General features: G+C 40.6%; 1 protein-coding gene across 2 annotated transcripts in view; it reads right to left on the bottom strand.

Moving 5' to 3' along the window:
* Positions 1-16,289, bottom strand: part of DDHD1 (DDHD domain containing 1) — a 118,179-nt gene that overhangs the window by 41,438 nt on the left and 60,452 nt on the right. For both annotated transcript variants that reach the window (XM_054026674.1, XM_054026675.1), the window contains 2 exons: positions 3,385-3,491; positions 3,004-3,110 (listed from right to left, as the gene is read on the bottom strand). In XM_054026674.1, the coding sequence (XP_053882649.1) occupies positions 3,004-3,110; positions 3,385-3,491 (214 nt within the window). The remainder of the gene's footprint in view (positions 1-3,003; positions 3,111-3,384; positions 3,492-16,289) is intronic.

Genomic DNA, 16,289 nt, shown 5'->3' with positions numbered 1-16,289 from the left:
CAGCCCTAGGGCAGCCAGCAATAACCCCTGTGCCTTTGCAACGGGGTGAGGGAAGGGGACCATGGGTTCCCTATTTATGTGATTTGCAAGAAGTGTTATCATTCCTCAAGGTACCAAATGTGTTTAAATGATATAAATGCCTTGTAAAATCCCAAAGCAAGCTCATTTTCATTTCTCATGTAATAATCTCATATACAGTATACACACATTTTTCATTAAAATGTATGAGTTGACTTTATTATTAGCTAGGTTACTGTTTTGTTTTTTTTCCAATGTGGCAAAAAGTGTGCTATTTTATGGCTGAATGATTGAATGACATAATACCACCGCCACCCCGCAATGTCCGTCACTAAGTCCGGAACACTTTGTCAAGTGTTCGTCGCACAACATGGTGGTGCCTACCCCTGCCTTGTGCTTCAGGGGGGTCACAGGATCCGGGGCGGCCTGGGGACTTAGAGGGGGGCCTGGCGCTGGCAGCAGCGAGTGACCTGGCCCCAGCCCACTCCGCTCCACCTCGCTGGCTCCCAGCATTGCTTGGGGCAGCGGCTTTGGGGAAGAGGTGGAGTGGGGGCGGGGTGAGAAGAAGTGGGGCGGAGCAGGGTTGCTCGCTGCTGTCAGCGCCAGGCAGCCCGCTAACCCCCCAGGCCACCCTGGAGCCCGAGTCCGCCTGAAGCACGGGGCCCCCCAAAGCGCGGGGCCCAGGGCAGTTGCCCCGGTCCGTCCTATGGATAGGACAGATCCACTTGGGCACCACCAAAAATTATACAAACCTGCTGCCCATGGTTACACTAGTTCTACTCTGTTCTAAATTATGATGTAGATTTGCTAGGTAGAATAGCTGCTGCATTCCTCCACAGATATGGCTGAACTGATCCCTACTCATTGCTTAATCTACCTCACAGGGGCATAATGCGGTTTATTAGTTGCTTGTAAAGTACTTTGAGATATCTGGATGAAAAACATTAGAAGTGTGAGCTGCTTGAAGAGAAACTGCTCAATGTTATCGGCAAACAGGAATGCTAATTCCAAGCAGGAAGTGTCCAAATGAATACAATGAAAACAGAAATATATAGCAAGGAGGCTAATTTAAATTAGAATAAGTGCTCTGAACAAGATATCACAAAACAGCAATATAGCAAAACATTTGCCAAAATACAGTTCTTTCAACAAGGTGCTCTGCTTGATAACATGCATCACAAGCTTACTGAAAACGAGCTAAAAGGATGAGAAGGAAGTAAAACACAAGCATCTTTCCTGTCATTACAGGTAAAGTGCAGTGTAATAAGTGAGGAAAGTAACAAATACTTTCCCCATGGATTATATTTTCTAAATGGACAACCAACCTAATTCTCAATTACTGAGGGACAATCTCCACTCATTGATATATTTTGCTTTCCACAATCAAATCTCTGTACAACTTTTCCTGAGTGATGTACCTGAGTATTAGGATTCTAATATCTAAACCGTATTGTTAAATCTATTCACCTAAATTTGGATTATTGCTGATTATGTACTCTATGTATCATATGACTTAAAAACTAACTTTATATTTGTGGGTAATCTAAGCCCTATACCCAGATGTAAAGACACTCTTTTCCCAACCTATGTATTGTATAATTTTTTTTAACATTAGCTTTAATAAAAATTTTAAATCTGTTAAAAAATTGAGAGCTACACAATTTCTTAAAAAAAAAATACTTTAAATATAAAAAGAATCAATCAAGAAGCTACGTTCTTGAGTGCCTAATGATATAGCCTACGGCACAGCTCAACATGAGAATGCATAACAAAGTACAGAAATTTTTCTCCCCAAAATGTTTTTGTTAACAGTGGTTTAAAATAAAAGACATTTCAACACAGACAAGTGACAACTGATTACCTTTCTGACTCTTTTCATGGGACGAAGAAAAGAACCTATACGTTCTAATACTAAAAAGCTAAATCAGACAAAAGCAAACAGCACATAAATGGTGTTGATTAAAAATGGTCAGATACAAAGTTCAGTACTGTTATTGGGATATAGAATATAAACCACATTCCGCATATTACAAGGTTTGGAATTTTTAAAAATTATTTAGATGTTTGTCTTTACCATACTGACAACTTTCTGTAGTACTCATAGAATCATAGAAGATTAGGGTTGGAAGAGATCTCAGGAGGTCATCTAGTCCAACCCCCTGCTCAAAGCAGGATCAACCCTAACTAAATCATCCCAGCCAGGGCTTTGTCAAGCTGGGCCTTAAAAACTTCCCTAGGTAACCCATTCCAGTGCTTCACCACCCTCCTAGTGAAATAGTTTTTCCTAATATCCAACCTAGACCTCCCATACTGCAACTTGAGACCATTGGTCCTTGTTCGGTCATCTGCCACCACCGAGAACAGCCGAGCTCCATCCTCTTTGGAACCCCCTTCAGGTAGTACTATCATGTTTGTCACTGAAAACCTACATTGCCCCATCACAGACCACAGCGCACTGTGAAAGAAATCATCATATAAATGATTTTGCCATAATACAGGCCTTTTGTAAGTCTAACTAGTAGCTTCTTTTGTAAAACAACTGAATATCTAGTTTGAAGATATTCAAAGCAACTGAACACCTACAAAAATGACACTTACAAAAAATGCATCAAGGTTTCTGCCTTACCACACAGTGCAAGAGCCAGTGCTGAGATGTCACAATCTTATTGCTGGAACCCATCCTTACCACCCTCCCTTTATTGTTTTGCTACCACAGTGTTGCACCATGTCTGAAACTGCATTCCACACTCTAGGACAGAAACCCATTTGTGTTGCACAGGACCTAGCAAAATTCTGGGAGCTATTAATATTAACTGAACACAAAGACCACCATATTTAACATGTTTTTTTTATAGTTCATAGACATCCAGGATGAGCCTTCCCTTTTTAGAAGAGGGTATAAAATTTTGTTTAAATTCTGAAGTGCAGTTTCATTTCAGCCATTATTTGCCATGCTCTAGAGCAAAATACAAAGAATACACTTACTTCATCTCTATAGAGAGGACTTGTATAATACATTATATCCATTGCACTGCTGTTCAACATATCCCTTAAACCACGTACTTTATCAGGAGTAATGGAATCAACAGTGTCTAGAAAAAAGAGACTCCAGTGTTAGATTCAAAGTCTTACAAAGTATATTGATGAATAAAATGTGGAAAAAATCCAGAATATGGCTACATACTTCTGAGAACACAATTACAAAATTATGATTAATGATACATCTAAAAGGAGTTAAGTACTGAAATTAACACTTCAAGTCAACCTAGGCGTCCACTTTGTCCCAAAGAGAAGAACTTTCCAATATAAATCACTATTTTGTTAATACTTCTGCATGCCTAAAAATTGTATTTTCAGTGACTGTACCTCCATCAAGAGCAAGTTTTGATCTCCATTCAACAGGCAGAAACTCAACATGTGTTGCAAGATTGCAAAAGTACTTCTCTTCTATTTTTCTTGCAGTATCTCGCATCCTAAAAGAATTAAAATTGCTATGTTAGCTAAGATTCAAGTTGCATCAAATAAAATTACAATATTTCAAATTAAAAGTTACCTTATGTACACAAATCGAACTTCTCAGTTACTTTTCAATTATTACAGTACATATTAATAAAAATATCATGCTTACTGTTGCTTCTAAATACCATGTGACCTTAAAATGTACTGTACGAAGGTACTTAATTCTCATATAATGGAAAACTTTGTATATTAATTAACCAAGAGATAAAGTCTTTGAAATTGCTATTGAATTATATTAAAGCCGTGACTCAAACCCCATTACAGTCAAAGGGAGTCTTCCCATTAACTTCAATAGGGTTTGAATCAGGCCTAATGGTGAAATGCTGGCCTCAACTGAAGTCCACGCTATTGATTTCAATGGGCTCTGGATTTCACCCAAGTGATTCGTCTTGTACATAAAGCAGCTAATTTAGATTTTTAAAATATGACCATGAAAACAATTATCAGTTTGACTACATGTAGCCCAAAGAGTTAGACTGTCGCTTTAGAAGTGAGATGGCAACCAAGGGAGAGGTCGGAAGGCTTGACAGGCCTCAAAGCAAGCAACAGGAGCGTTTATTAGTATTCAAACTGGTGGCAATGGCTGCAAATAAACTAACTGTCCTTTAAAGCTTTCTTTTCTTTTTTTAAAGCACATTGGAGCATAGGCATTCATGGGGCTTATTTGAATTTCGTTAATTAAAAAAAATAAAATAAAGTATTTTCAAGTACTGAATAGGTTTCTGACTCCCTGTCATTTTTAGGGCTTTTATAATCATTTTCCTTAAAAAAAAAAAAAAAAAAGTCTCCCTCCTCTGCTGCTGTGTGACAGACTCTCAAAAAACAAGGGAAGCTGGCTAACCACCCATAAAAAGACGACAGTAAAATATATAAAAATGCTACATAACGCACAAAGTAAACAAACTTAAGTAAAGGAAGTTATGTTTTTCTCTACTCTCTTTCAGTTACAGTAATCTTGGGTGTTCCTGATAACACTAGCAGGTAACAATTTTCAGAAAGAAGTGTGACTTATGTCGACGACGTTCCTTTTTAAAAAAACACACTTGTAAACACACACACAAAAACTGGTTTTAAAAAGGCAGTAGTCCAGAGCTAAGAGGAGCCATTTCCAAAATGACTGTTTATTCCCCAATTACAGGCATTCGAGTTTGTTGTGAAGAGAGGAAATGAGACTTAGTCCAGTGCTCCAACATGCATATTTCTTTTTAAAGCCAACTCCTTTTAGTGCCTTTAGCTGGAGAAGTATCATTATTATAGACTTGCCCTCAGCTAGGCCATTTTAGGAAAAACATCCCATCGGTATTGAAGCTAGTGTAGAGAAGTCTGTCAGTTTCCAGGTTTTTTCCCCCCCTTCTTTCTTTTTAAATCATCATATCAATTAACTAAAGGTGAGAAAGCTGGAAGTAGCTGGAATCCTGTCTACACTAGGGTTCCCACACAGGAAATACTGGTTCAGATGAACTGGTGGAAGCTGGTGTGAGATTTTTCTCCTCCTTAGGTTCTCTGGTGTACATATATTGTCTACCCTGGACACAAGTGACAAACTCCCATTGTACAGCTCTGCTTTGCAGGCATGCCTACAGATTTATGGGTAAGCTGCACTTGTGGAGTTAGAAGCAACTGCATCTAGTGGAATGAACATGCAGCAGGAAACCAGGTAATCCCAAGTTCTACCCCAACTCTGGCACTCATTCACTATACGCTGCCTTATTCAAAGCTCACTGAATTTGATGAGAGATTCGAGGTGGCTTTGGGCAAGTCACTTCTATGTCTCTGTTTTAGTTTCCCCACTTCTAAAATACAAATCATACTCTCCTCTCTCACTGGAAGGCTGTGAGGAGAAAGTAGGTGATGTTTGTGAGTGCTTTGAAAAATATATTCTCTACCAACATAATATTTGGACATTGTTTTTAAAAACAATTCCCTCCTCAAAAAGTACACACTACATCCCTCAGAAATCAGAAAGCTTTTCATTTCAATAGGCAGTTGAAGCTAACTATTCCACAAACTAGATCTAAAACTTTATTTCATTTTGACTGAAAGGATTTTTATTTTTGAGGGAGTTTATTTAAAACGGCTGGGATGACCAAACGGCCCCCATTTTTAAAATCTGGGTTTGGTTGTACTCCTAGCCTCTTGATCCCCAGACCTATGGGATGGTAAGTGATTAAGAGGTACAGCAGCATGCTCAGCCCACAAGAGAAGGAAATGGAGAAGTCTCCTCAGCAAGAAAGTTCATTCAAAGGATAAAGAAGTGGTACTGACTCGCTCTGAAGGAAGCCCCATTAGTCCTCCTCAGAAGGATGTCTCGGATATGAGTAGGGTTGCCAACTTTCTAATTGCACAAAACTGAACACCCCTACCCCGCCTCTTCTCCAAGGCCCCGTCCCCACTCACTCCATTCCCCCCTCCCTCCATTGCGCGCTCTCCCCCATCCTCACTCACTTTCACTGGGCAGGGACAGGAGATTGGGGTTCGGGCTCCGGCCAGGGGTATGGACTCTGGGATGGGGCCAGACATGAGGGGTTCCGGGTGCGGGAGAGGGCTCTGGGTTGGGATGTGGGAGGTGGTTCAGGCTTCTAGCTAGGGGTGTGGGCTCTGGGGTGTGGCAGGGGGTTGGGATGCGGGAGGGGGTGCAGGGTGTGGGCTTTGGGAGGGCGTTCGAGTGTGGGAGGGGGCTCAGGATTGGGGCAGGGGTTTGGGTGCAGGCTTGGGGAGAGGGCTCTGGGCTGGGGCAGGGGTTTGGATGCGGGATGGGGTTCAGGCTCCAGTGGGGATGGGAGGGTGGTTAGGGTGGTCTCAGGGCTAGGACAGGGGGTTGGGATGTGGGAGGGGGTTCAGGGTGTGGGTTCCAGTTGGGTGGCGTTTACCTCAGGCGGCTCCCAGTAGGCAGCGCAGTAGGGCTAAGGCAGGCTCCCTGTGGAGGAGGGCAGAAATTGCTGGCATCTCCCTCTGGAGGGGCCAGAGCGCTCGTGGTGGGGGCAGTGCATGGAGCCCCCATGGCTGCCCCTGCACCTACGAGCCGGACAACTGCTACTGGTGGGAAAATGTGCCAGTTGCAGTTTTGCCACTATCCCGGCTGCATGCGGGAGCCACAGGGAGCCCGCCTTAGCCCCGCTGCGCCACCAACTGGACTTTTAGCTGCCCGGTCAGCTGTGCTGATCTGAGCCGCCAGGCTCCCCTTTTGACCAGGCGTTCCAGTCGAAAACCGGACGCCTGGCAACCCTAGATATGAGGCCAAAAGAATAATGTGGTGGGGGTAAATAGAGCAGCAGAAGAAAGAAAATCCTCAGATTTCCTGGGGACATCCTTAAGGGAAGGAGAAAGGAGGAGATACAGAATGACCACACATAACAATACAAACACCTCAACCACAAACTGACCTAATGCTGGCAAGTAAAGAATCTACTATGCCATTTCTTACAAGATGGTTCCAGAGAAACTCATTTGAGAGCCTAACTTTACTCCCACAGAATCTCCATTTTAGAGATTATCAAGAAGATAATGCAGGAAATTCGGTAAATATATTTATACCACCACCCTTAGCGAGCCACATGCATAGCAAAACAAAAGAAAATACACTTGACTGAATAAAGTAAGTTCGCCATATAGCACAAGACACAGGAAAAGTTAAAAACTTTAAAATCTAAAGAGAAGTTCTTGGAAATACTAACACTCCTTAGGCAGAGACTAGAGAAGTTCTTGCCTCTTCTGAGAAAGAGAACAGTTTGTGGCGTACTACTAACATAAGGTCGGAAATACTAACATCAATATTAAATAGACTGCATCCTATCAGTTCCTAGCTTCAAACTGGTAAAAGCACAGAAGCACCAGACATGCAGAATGCACAGAATTCCACACAATAAGTACAAGAAGTTAGGATAGCAGAGAAACACCTTTGTGAAATAACTGGGTCCTAACAGTAGCCGGAGAAGGTAAAGGATTCATACAACGGTGGAAGTTGTAAATATAAAAAAACAATACAAATTATAACCAGGAATAAAGTATTAACTGAAACAGTACATCAGAGTCCGTTAAGATTGGGATGATATGTCATCAGATACTGCAGCCTTCTTTCTATCAATTAAGTTACTAACCTTTGTTGGATTTTTAAAGATGTTTAGTTGTCTGATAAAATTCACCCAAAGCTTGGAAGGTTATGGGACCACAAAAGTCAATCTCATCTCAGTATCCGTGGATCTCTTCTTTCTTTTCTGAAGCAATGGGGTATAGTCTAGGCAAATTGGAACCTTCACGTCATGGAATACTGAGTTCCCAGAGGCCCAGGTTGTGCGCAGGATTCTATTCCTGTTTGGAAGGGTTTGGCATATTACTAAAACCACCCTCGGGCAAGCTGATGAAGAGGATTTCCTGGTTAGTCTCCGTTCAAACAATCATCCAAATTTGGAGAAGCAGTCCACCCTAGCAACTCTAGGGGGGAGGGATAGCTCAGTGGTTTGAGCTTTGGCCTGCTAAACCCAGGGTTGTGAGTTCAATCCTTGAGGGGGCCACTTAGGAATCTGGGGCAAAATCAGTACTTGGTCCTGCTAGTGAAGGCAGGGGGCTGGACTCAATGACCTTTCAAGGTCCCGTCGAGTTCTAGGAGATAGGACATCTCCATTAATTTATTTATTTTTATATTTATTTATCAGCAGTTCACCAAAAAAATCCAACACCCATACACTATTACTTTTTTTTTTTTTTTCATTTTTCTCAGGGACACCAACCAAGCACATTTTCTAGTTTGATGTTTATTTCCGGATTTTTTTATTAAAACCACCTTAAGACTGTGGAGACACTGCCCAGTCGCTAGTAGCACAAGTCCAAACCTTTTGTCACAATGGATTAAAGGTAAAATTTACAAAAGCAACTAAGTCCCATTTTCAAAAGAGACTTAGGACTGGTCTACATTTAAAGACTAAATCAACCTAGCTAGGTCACTTCAGGGCTGTGAAAAATTCCATGCCCTGAACTCCATAGTTAGGTCAACTTAACCCCCAGGGTAGACACAGGTAGGTTGGCAGAAGAATTCTTCCATCGACCTAGCTACTGCATCTTGGAGAAACTGATTAACTACATTGATGAAAAAACCCTTCTGCTGATGTAGGAAGGGTCTACACTACAGTGCTACAGTAGTAGCAGATGTAGTGTAGACATGCCTTCAGAGACTTTGGAGCCTAAGTCTCATTGAAAGTCAATAGGATTTATGCACATCTGAAATCATCATAAGTCAGTGGTCCACCTAACTCTCATTCTGGGTAATGAGGGCCAGTCCCTCAGTCACTGTAGAAGAGTTGGGTTTAACATTTAGGAATGATAAACAAAGAGGGTACAACAATATCCTGTTAGTTTTAAGAAAATATTTACAGAAAGAATATGAAAAACTGACAAAATCAAAGCAAAACTACAATCTATTTATTTTATGACTTCCTCAAATCTCTCATTTTGTATAAGAGTATCCTGAATTTCTAGTTGGTTGTTTTTTTAATTTCCACTCTCCACATTTCAAATAATATTACAATCAAGTTCCTCAAAATGGGTTTAAGTATTTTCCAGTCAGATTATACACTGGACATATTTGTCTGACTAAACATATTCATAAATCACTAAAAATATTGCAAGTCAACATACAAATACTGTTTTATTATTTTTTCCCACCCAGTAAGCATTCCTGTGCTATCCATTTCAATGTTTACAATACCAGGGCAAATACAGTCAAACCTACAGGGAATCAAAAGGGCCTTGCAATTGCACTCGGTCCCTATTCCCACTATCCCACAGCAGCAGAGTCACATAAGGTTTCTTCTGGCCATACAGTTCTCTCATACATTGAAACCACTTAGCAAACAGCTTATGCAATCAATGCAAAGGTCCAATGGATAAAGTGCTCATCTGCACAAACATCAATATACAGTGGCTTCCCTTTAATTTTGACCAAAATAAAAATCTGTTTGAGTTTTCTTACAAATAGTCAGGGGTGTACATCAGGATGCATAACACAGGGTTTATAAAATTAACATATGAATAACTTTTGGGGATAGTCCTTTTATCATAATGCTTCTTTGTGCTCCCTCTGGTTCAATTTACTTAAGAATTTTAAGCTACTTTATTTTATTTATTTTTATTAATGGAGACATCCTAGAACTGGAAGGGACCGTGAAAGGTCATCGAGTCCAGCCCCCTGCCTTCACTAGCAGGACCAAGTACTGATTTTGCCCCAGATCCTTAAGTGACCCCCCTCAAGGATTGAACTCACCAACCCTGGGTTTAGCAGGCCAATGCTCAAACCACTAAGCTATCCCTCCCCGTCTGCGTTATTAGATAGTACTTCTCTGTAGCAAGTGACTGAATTAATAATACCCGACTGAAGTGATAAAAACTGATCCACAACAACAAGTGGAAATTTGTCTTCTCCCAATTACAGATGATCTGGTTACTGAAATTTTGATCATATTAAAGGGATAGCCTTCTTGTAAATCAAATTAGTGCAAGTGACTGTAGTTCTGTTATTTTAGGATTTATATAAAAAGACAAAAGAATATTAAAAATGGATGCAATGCAGACCTTAAGACATTTTGTTACACAGGTATAATTTTATGTATATAGAATGGTGTATTGAAAATAAATGTTTTGGGACATGTCATGAATAAAATTACAGTGCACGTTCATTCTGCTGCCTTTATTTCTGTGACTAAAATAATGAAATTATGATCCCTTAATTTAGCTGATGTGCATTAGAGACTTAAAAAATCTTTACCATTATCACTATGACTTTCTCTTTCATTACATTGCATTACTAAGCTTATTCACAATCAATATTAGGAAGGTTCAATACAACACTGAGAACTGGAAAGCTTGCAAGCAAATTAGATTCATAGTTAGTATAGCAAGTTTACAGATTCAATTTAATAGCTGATAACATAGAAAAAGTATAGTGTCTGAAGAGCTGAAAACATTATTCAGAGTCATTAGTGTCTACTCTTCTCTGCTAGTGCTTCAATCTGAGATCATCCATAACTGAGAGAATAAATGGGTCCTTAACCCAACTCTCTCAAGATCAGAAAATATTAACACAGCAGTCAATTTCCCATAGACTAGTCTGGTCTCTTAAAAACTTAAGAGATAGGGCAATGAAAGAATGGTCTCTTACACACAGGACTGGGAGTCAGAAGACTAAAGTTGTATTCCTGGCTCTGCCAGATGGTGACAGGGATAAATTAAGCTCTCAATACTTCATTTTACTACTCTGTAAATTGGGAATAATACACCCTTTGTAGGATGTTGTTCACGCATATTAACGCAAGGGGTTTAGAGAAAGCTTCATCTATTGAGGATCATAAATTCTTCAATTTTTTTTTCAGAAGGGAACCCGTATATAAATGTATGGCTAGAACAGCAAAACCAGTAATTCAAAGAAGTATAAATGGAACTGTCATAAAAGGACTCAAATTAAGGAAGTCTTGTGGAGGTGTTTCTGTGGGAGGGGAGATAATCACCATAGGCCCAACACATTCCTTCGACTTCTACTTCTACTCTTCTGGATTTTGTTTTCCACCATCTGGCTGACTGTCTGGTGGAGAAAAGAAGGGTAGAAAGGCCAGCCAGGTGAAATAACGGGGTCTTTAAAATAAATGTGTTAGTCTCTAAGGTGCCACAAGGACTCCTCGTTGTTTTTGCTGATACAGACGAACACGATACAGACTAACATGGCTACCAGTCTGAAACCTGGTTCTTTGGGGTATGTCTACACTGCAGCTGAGTGTGCCACCTAGCCCAGGTAGACAGAATCGCAGCTAGCCCCACTGGAGTTTGCACGCTAAAATCAGCAATGTGGACATTCCAGGAAGGGCAGCAGCTTGGGCTAGCCACCTGAGCTAAGACCCAGGGAGTCAGGGAACTTGGACTCAGGCAGCTAGTCCAACCTACCTTCTGTACCGAAATGTTCCCACTGCTATTTTAGGCACAGTTACTCAAGCAGAGCTAGCACAAGTCTGTCTACCCAGTCTGGAAGGCTCACTCCCAACTGCAGGGTGGACATACTCTTTGCCTCCCCAAGTGGTGCTCTTTCATCCACAGCTGGAAGAAGTATGCTATTTTAATACTTGGGAGGAGCCATGAGAAAGGGTGGCTTTGTGAGGAGCAGATCCAAGATAGGGTACAGGAAGGGAGGACAACATGATGATCAGAATAGTCTCTGTGACCTTGTGCTCCCTCCTTCTGTTTGTTGTATCCATCTGTTCTCTCATCTTACACTTGGATTGTAAGTTCTTGGGGGCAGGAGCTGCCTGTTTGTAATATGCCTGTACAGTGACTGGCACAGTTGGGGGCGTGGACTCTAGACTCTACCACAATACAAACAATAAATACTACTACTAATAAAAATAAACTTGTTATAAAAACTCAGGTGAACTACTTTTCTAGTTCTTGTTCTACCACCTGAAGAATTCTTTACTGGTTGCCAGATGCAATTTTCAATGATTTTTTAATGGAAGGGATTCCAAAAAAATCTTTTTAGCAGACACATCAATAAGCATTTACTTTGCTGGAGACATAGGCTTTTTGATAGGTCCAAGTAATTTTCAGAATGATAAAAGTGGCAACATGAACATCTTTGATCCCACCAGTCTTTAAAAGTCTCCTTCACTAACAGGCCACTCAATCATCTCTGCAAATTGAGGTGGAATTTAACATCCTGAAACCTGAAGGCATAAGACTTCAGCAATACAGATACTTTAGAGACCTAATCAACTTGTAATTTCCAGAAAGGCTTCTATTCACTAAGCACTACAAGTGAATCTGGAGGACTTGGTTCATCTGGTGCAGAGAGTACAATCTGAATCCTATTCAAGTGACCTTCCAAGGCATCCTGGAATTTTCTGTTGGCAGGCTTCCACAAGGGACTGAAATGTAGCTCTCCAAGTGACAGCATTACAGGCATTCAGTCCACAACTGGAAACAAAGGGAGAGCTGAAGTGGACTATATCCAGTTTTACATTTATTAGGTTTTTTTTATTAGTAATTTTTCTCCCCATAGGTATTTTGGTCTCTTGATAACTAAGACATCAGGATTTACCATCTAAGATGCATCCTATATTTGCATATAAAATTCTAACATATCTAGTTCTTGTTCCTCCCACTTGGGGAAATTATCCTTAATATACACTCTTCCCAGAAGCGGAGTCCAGATTAACAGATGTTTTCATTATGAGAAATTAAATTACAGACCAGGAGTATTTTTTCCACTTTTTGGCAACTGTTTCAAAATCAAAACATTAAAAAGCAGATTTTGCACAGAAAGCTCCACTTACCAAAAAGTTTGAGCCCTACCCATTACCTAATTTTTTTTTAATCAAGTAAGTTTGCTTCAATGCCACCTCGGAGATTCTTAGCGTAGTACATTAGGTTCCTTTCATACAGCAGATAAAGAGTACTTTTCAAAAGTGACAGTGCAGGATAAACTGAACTTATGTGGCTAAAATTTAATGGGAAAATATATGTAACCTGCTCATTCTTGATTTAATACATGGAGTTATGAATTAGATGTCTATAAAATAAAATCCACAATGCAAAATTTTAGGAAAGCACTTAAAATTATGGGAAACACTGTTCAGTACCAGCTGCAGTAGACATTCTAAGCTGAACAGAATTATTAGTTATGTTAAGAGGCTTTATTCAACTGCTATTGTTTTTTTCCTTTTTGCTGCCAATTAGATCCTGCTAAGCTCTAGTAAAGCTAAAGTACTGAATGTTTCACTTCATTTACCCTGTAAGACAGTCCCCAGTTGAGAACGTTAAAACAGCATTAGCCATTTGAATTCCTTAGTTAAAGATGAAAATTTAAGTGTAGCCACCAATGACAAACTATAAACAGGCAGTTAGCTGTGTCCTTATCAAAGCCAGACTACTGTCTATCAAAACAGAGTCAAATAGGCAAAAGGAAAACTTAAAACTGCAACAGCCCCCCTAAATGCATTCAAGTTGTTCCAAGGATAGAAGAAACATATATGAGGTGCAAGATATCCCTTGGATCTAAGTAATTAACCGCTATCTACACTTGGACATTTACCAAAATAACAATTCCAGAAAATTTATTCTAGAATAGCTATTTCAGTAAAATTTCTGAGCATAGACAAAAAAGGCCAGCAAAACTTTGAGAAAGTTAAATTCAGGAATGAAGGTAACCTAGAGAGATTAGAAATATGGACAGAAAACAACACTTCAACTAAGAAAAAAATGCCAACTAGTATGCCCAAGGAAAAATAATGCTTTAGAAGAGTAAGAATCATTGTCTGCTTCAACAAAACTGAACACTATGAACAGGCAAAAAACAACAAGGAGTCTGGTGGCACCTTAAAGACTAACAGATTTATTTGGGCATAAGCTTTCACATCTGAAGAAGTGAGGTTTTTACCCATGAAAGCTTATGCCCAAATAAATCTGTTAGTCTTTAAGGTGCCACCAGACTCCTTGTTGTTTTTGTAGATACAGACTAACACGGCTACCCCCGATACTATGAATAGGCATTAATCTAAGAACAAAACACAAAAATATCCATCCAAAGAGGCCCCAAAAAGCATGTAGGTAAATTAACAGGATATCGGAGATGCATTTTCTTCATTTAGGATTGTTCAAGATTAAAATCCCCAAAATAGTAAGGCTGGGTCACAGGGAATGCTGGGAGATCCAAAACCAGGTAGGATGCATTTTCCAGAAAGACAGTACTGAAGAACGTCTTTCTATTCTTACATTGTAATGCTGTGTTAGACTGCAAATCACAATAACCAATAAAATAAACTATGCCAGCGGTTCTCAAACTTCATTGCACCGTGACCCCCTTCTGACAACAAAAATTACTACGTGACCCCAGGAGTGGGTAGCGAAGCCTGAGCCCACCCACGTGAGGGGGCCAAAAGCCAGAGTTCCACCACCTTGGGTGGACAAGCCAGCCAAAGCTGAAGCCCAAGGGCTTCAGTCCTGGGCAGGGGGCCTGTAACCTGAGCCCAGCTGCACAGGACTGAAGATCCCGGGCTTGGGCTTGGGCCCCAGCAAGTCTAACGCCAGCCCGGGCGGCCCCAGGGGTCGCGACTCACTTTGGGGTCCTGACCCACAATTTGAGAACCACTGAACTATGCCAATACTCATCTATCTGAGATTAGAAACCTATGACATTTTCCTCCGTAAGCAATTTTCCTCCACTCTGCTATGCTATCCAGACAGAACACAGTGCAAGATTTTGTTTATGTTAAGTAAGGTGAATAATTGTTCTAGCTGAGCAGGAGGTACTGTCCCTTCTTAAGATTAGTTTTGTAGCTAATATCAGCTTTGACAGGAACAGTTTGTGCCAGCTGCCAAGCTACATTTAGATTGGACATGTGTTTAAATACTACCGTGAGGAAACAAAGTTAACAGATACATCATGCCACATCCTTCAGAAGTCTATTTCAGCTGGAACTGGATTCCACTGTCAGATCTATAGATCCTATCTACTTACAGGAAGACTCCCATCACCAATGTATCTGAGCACCTCACAAACAACGATGAGATTGCACTCCATATTTTTATGCAATTAACAGATAAAGTTTAAAACCATACTTCATAAAGTAGAATTTTGTTTTGACCTTTGCAATGACCACCACCTAACCAATGGTGATTTCTGTCAGAGCCAGTGATTTGAAGATAGAGCACACTACAGGAGCCTTGGGCCAGGTCACTAGCCCATCCATAATCTACAGTTAAAATGTCCTCCAACTGGGTCAGTGTGAGAACTGTGAAATTTTTAAAACGGAAATAAAAAAAAAATCTGTGCAGCAAGGCTGCATTTTTTTTTGCCATGAGCAGAGGTGTAGATTGTTCATGACTTGGACATAAAAATATGAGATTCATAGAGAGGCACACCAGATACAGGCAAAAGTTACAGTTTATGCTTATGCCCAGATCACCCCCCACAAAGGTCAAACCCATAAGAGGGTACTCTAGTGCAGTACTCTAGGCCAGGGCACACACTAGTGATTTTCTGCAGGGCTGGAGAGAAAGAGACAGTGCATGTTTACACTCCCTTAAAGGCCTGGCCACTGACCTGCCTGCTCCTTCCCTGCACCCTCTTCCAAACTCTACAGAGAGGCCTTCACCAGGTCTGGCGATGGATGGTGCCACGGAGGCTGATGAGCTCCCCATTCCATGCAGAAAGGGAAGATCAGCACATGGAGGTCTGATCCTCTATGCTGATCTAAGGGGCCTGATTTCTCCCTAAAGTATGCATTGAGTATGGCTGCAGACACAGATTCCTTATTAAACCATACGTATTTAAAAGGAAAGGACACTGAACTATTTCCCCTCTACCCCCACCACACACCCTGTTTTGATCTTTAAAACCTGGAGAGCCTTAAAAATATTTCCTGTCCATTCTGTGTTTTTCCAGTGGGCAATATCTGATTTTCCCTACCCTCGTGTTTCTAATGGAGCACAAACCAAGGTGACTTATTTTGTTTATTTCTCTATTTGTGCAAAAGTATCAGCACAAAAGTGCACTGTGCTGCTAATATAGTTTGTGAAATCAACTGTCATGCTGGTGTGGCAGATATTATTGAAGAAGTCGCTTTTTTTTTTTTTTAAAAGTCTTTTCCCTGGAATATATCTGAAGATCCCCCTTTGATAAATTTGAATCTATGGGGGAAAAAAAGATTAAGCGACCCTTTAATTGCATATTGTCCAGGACAGACAGACAGAGACTTTATCATCATGCAGTGTTATTG

This window comes from Malaclemys terrapin, chromosome 4, assembly GCF_027887155.1.
Source record: "Malaclemys terrapin pileata isolate rMalTer1 chromosome 4, rMalTer1.hap1, whole genome shotgun sequence".
In the NCBI taxonomy this organism is placed as follows: Eukaryota; Metazoa; Chordata; order Testudines; family Emydidae; genus Malaclemys; species Malaclemys terrapin.
The sequence above is the reverse complement of the archived record's forward strand: the minus strand, read 5'-3'. Positions and strand labels throughout refer to the sequence as shown.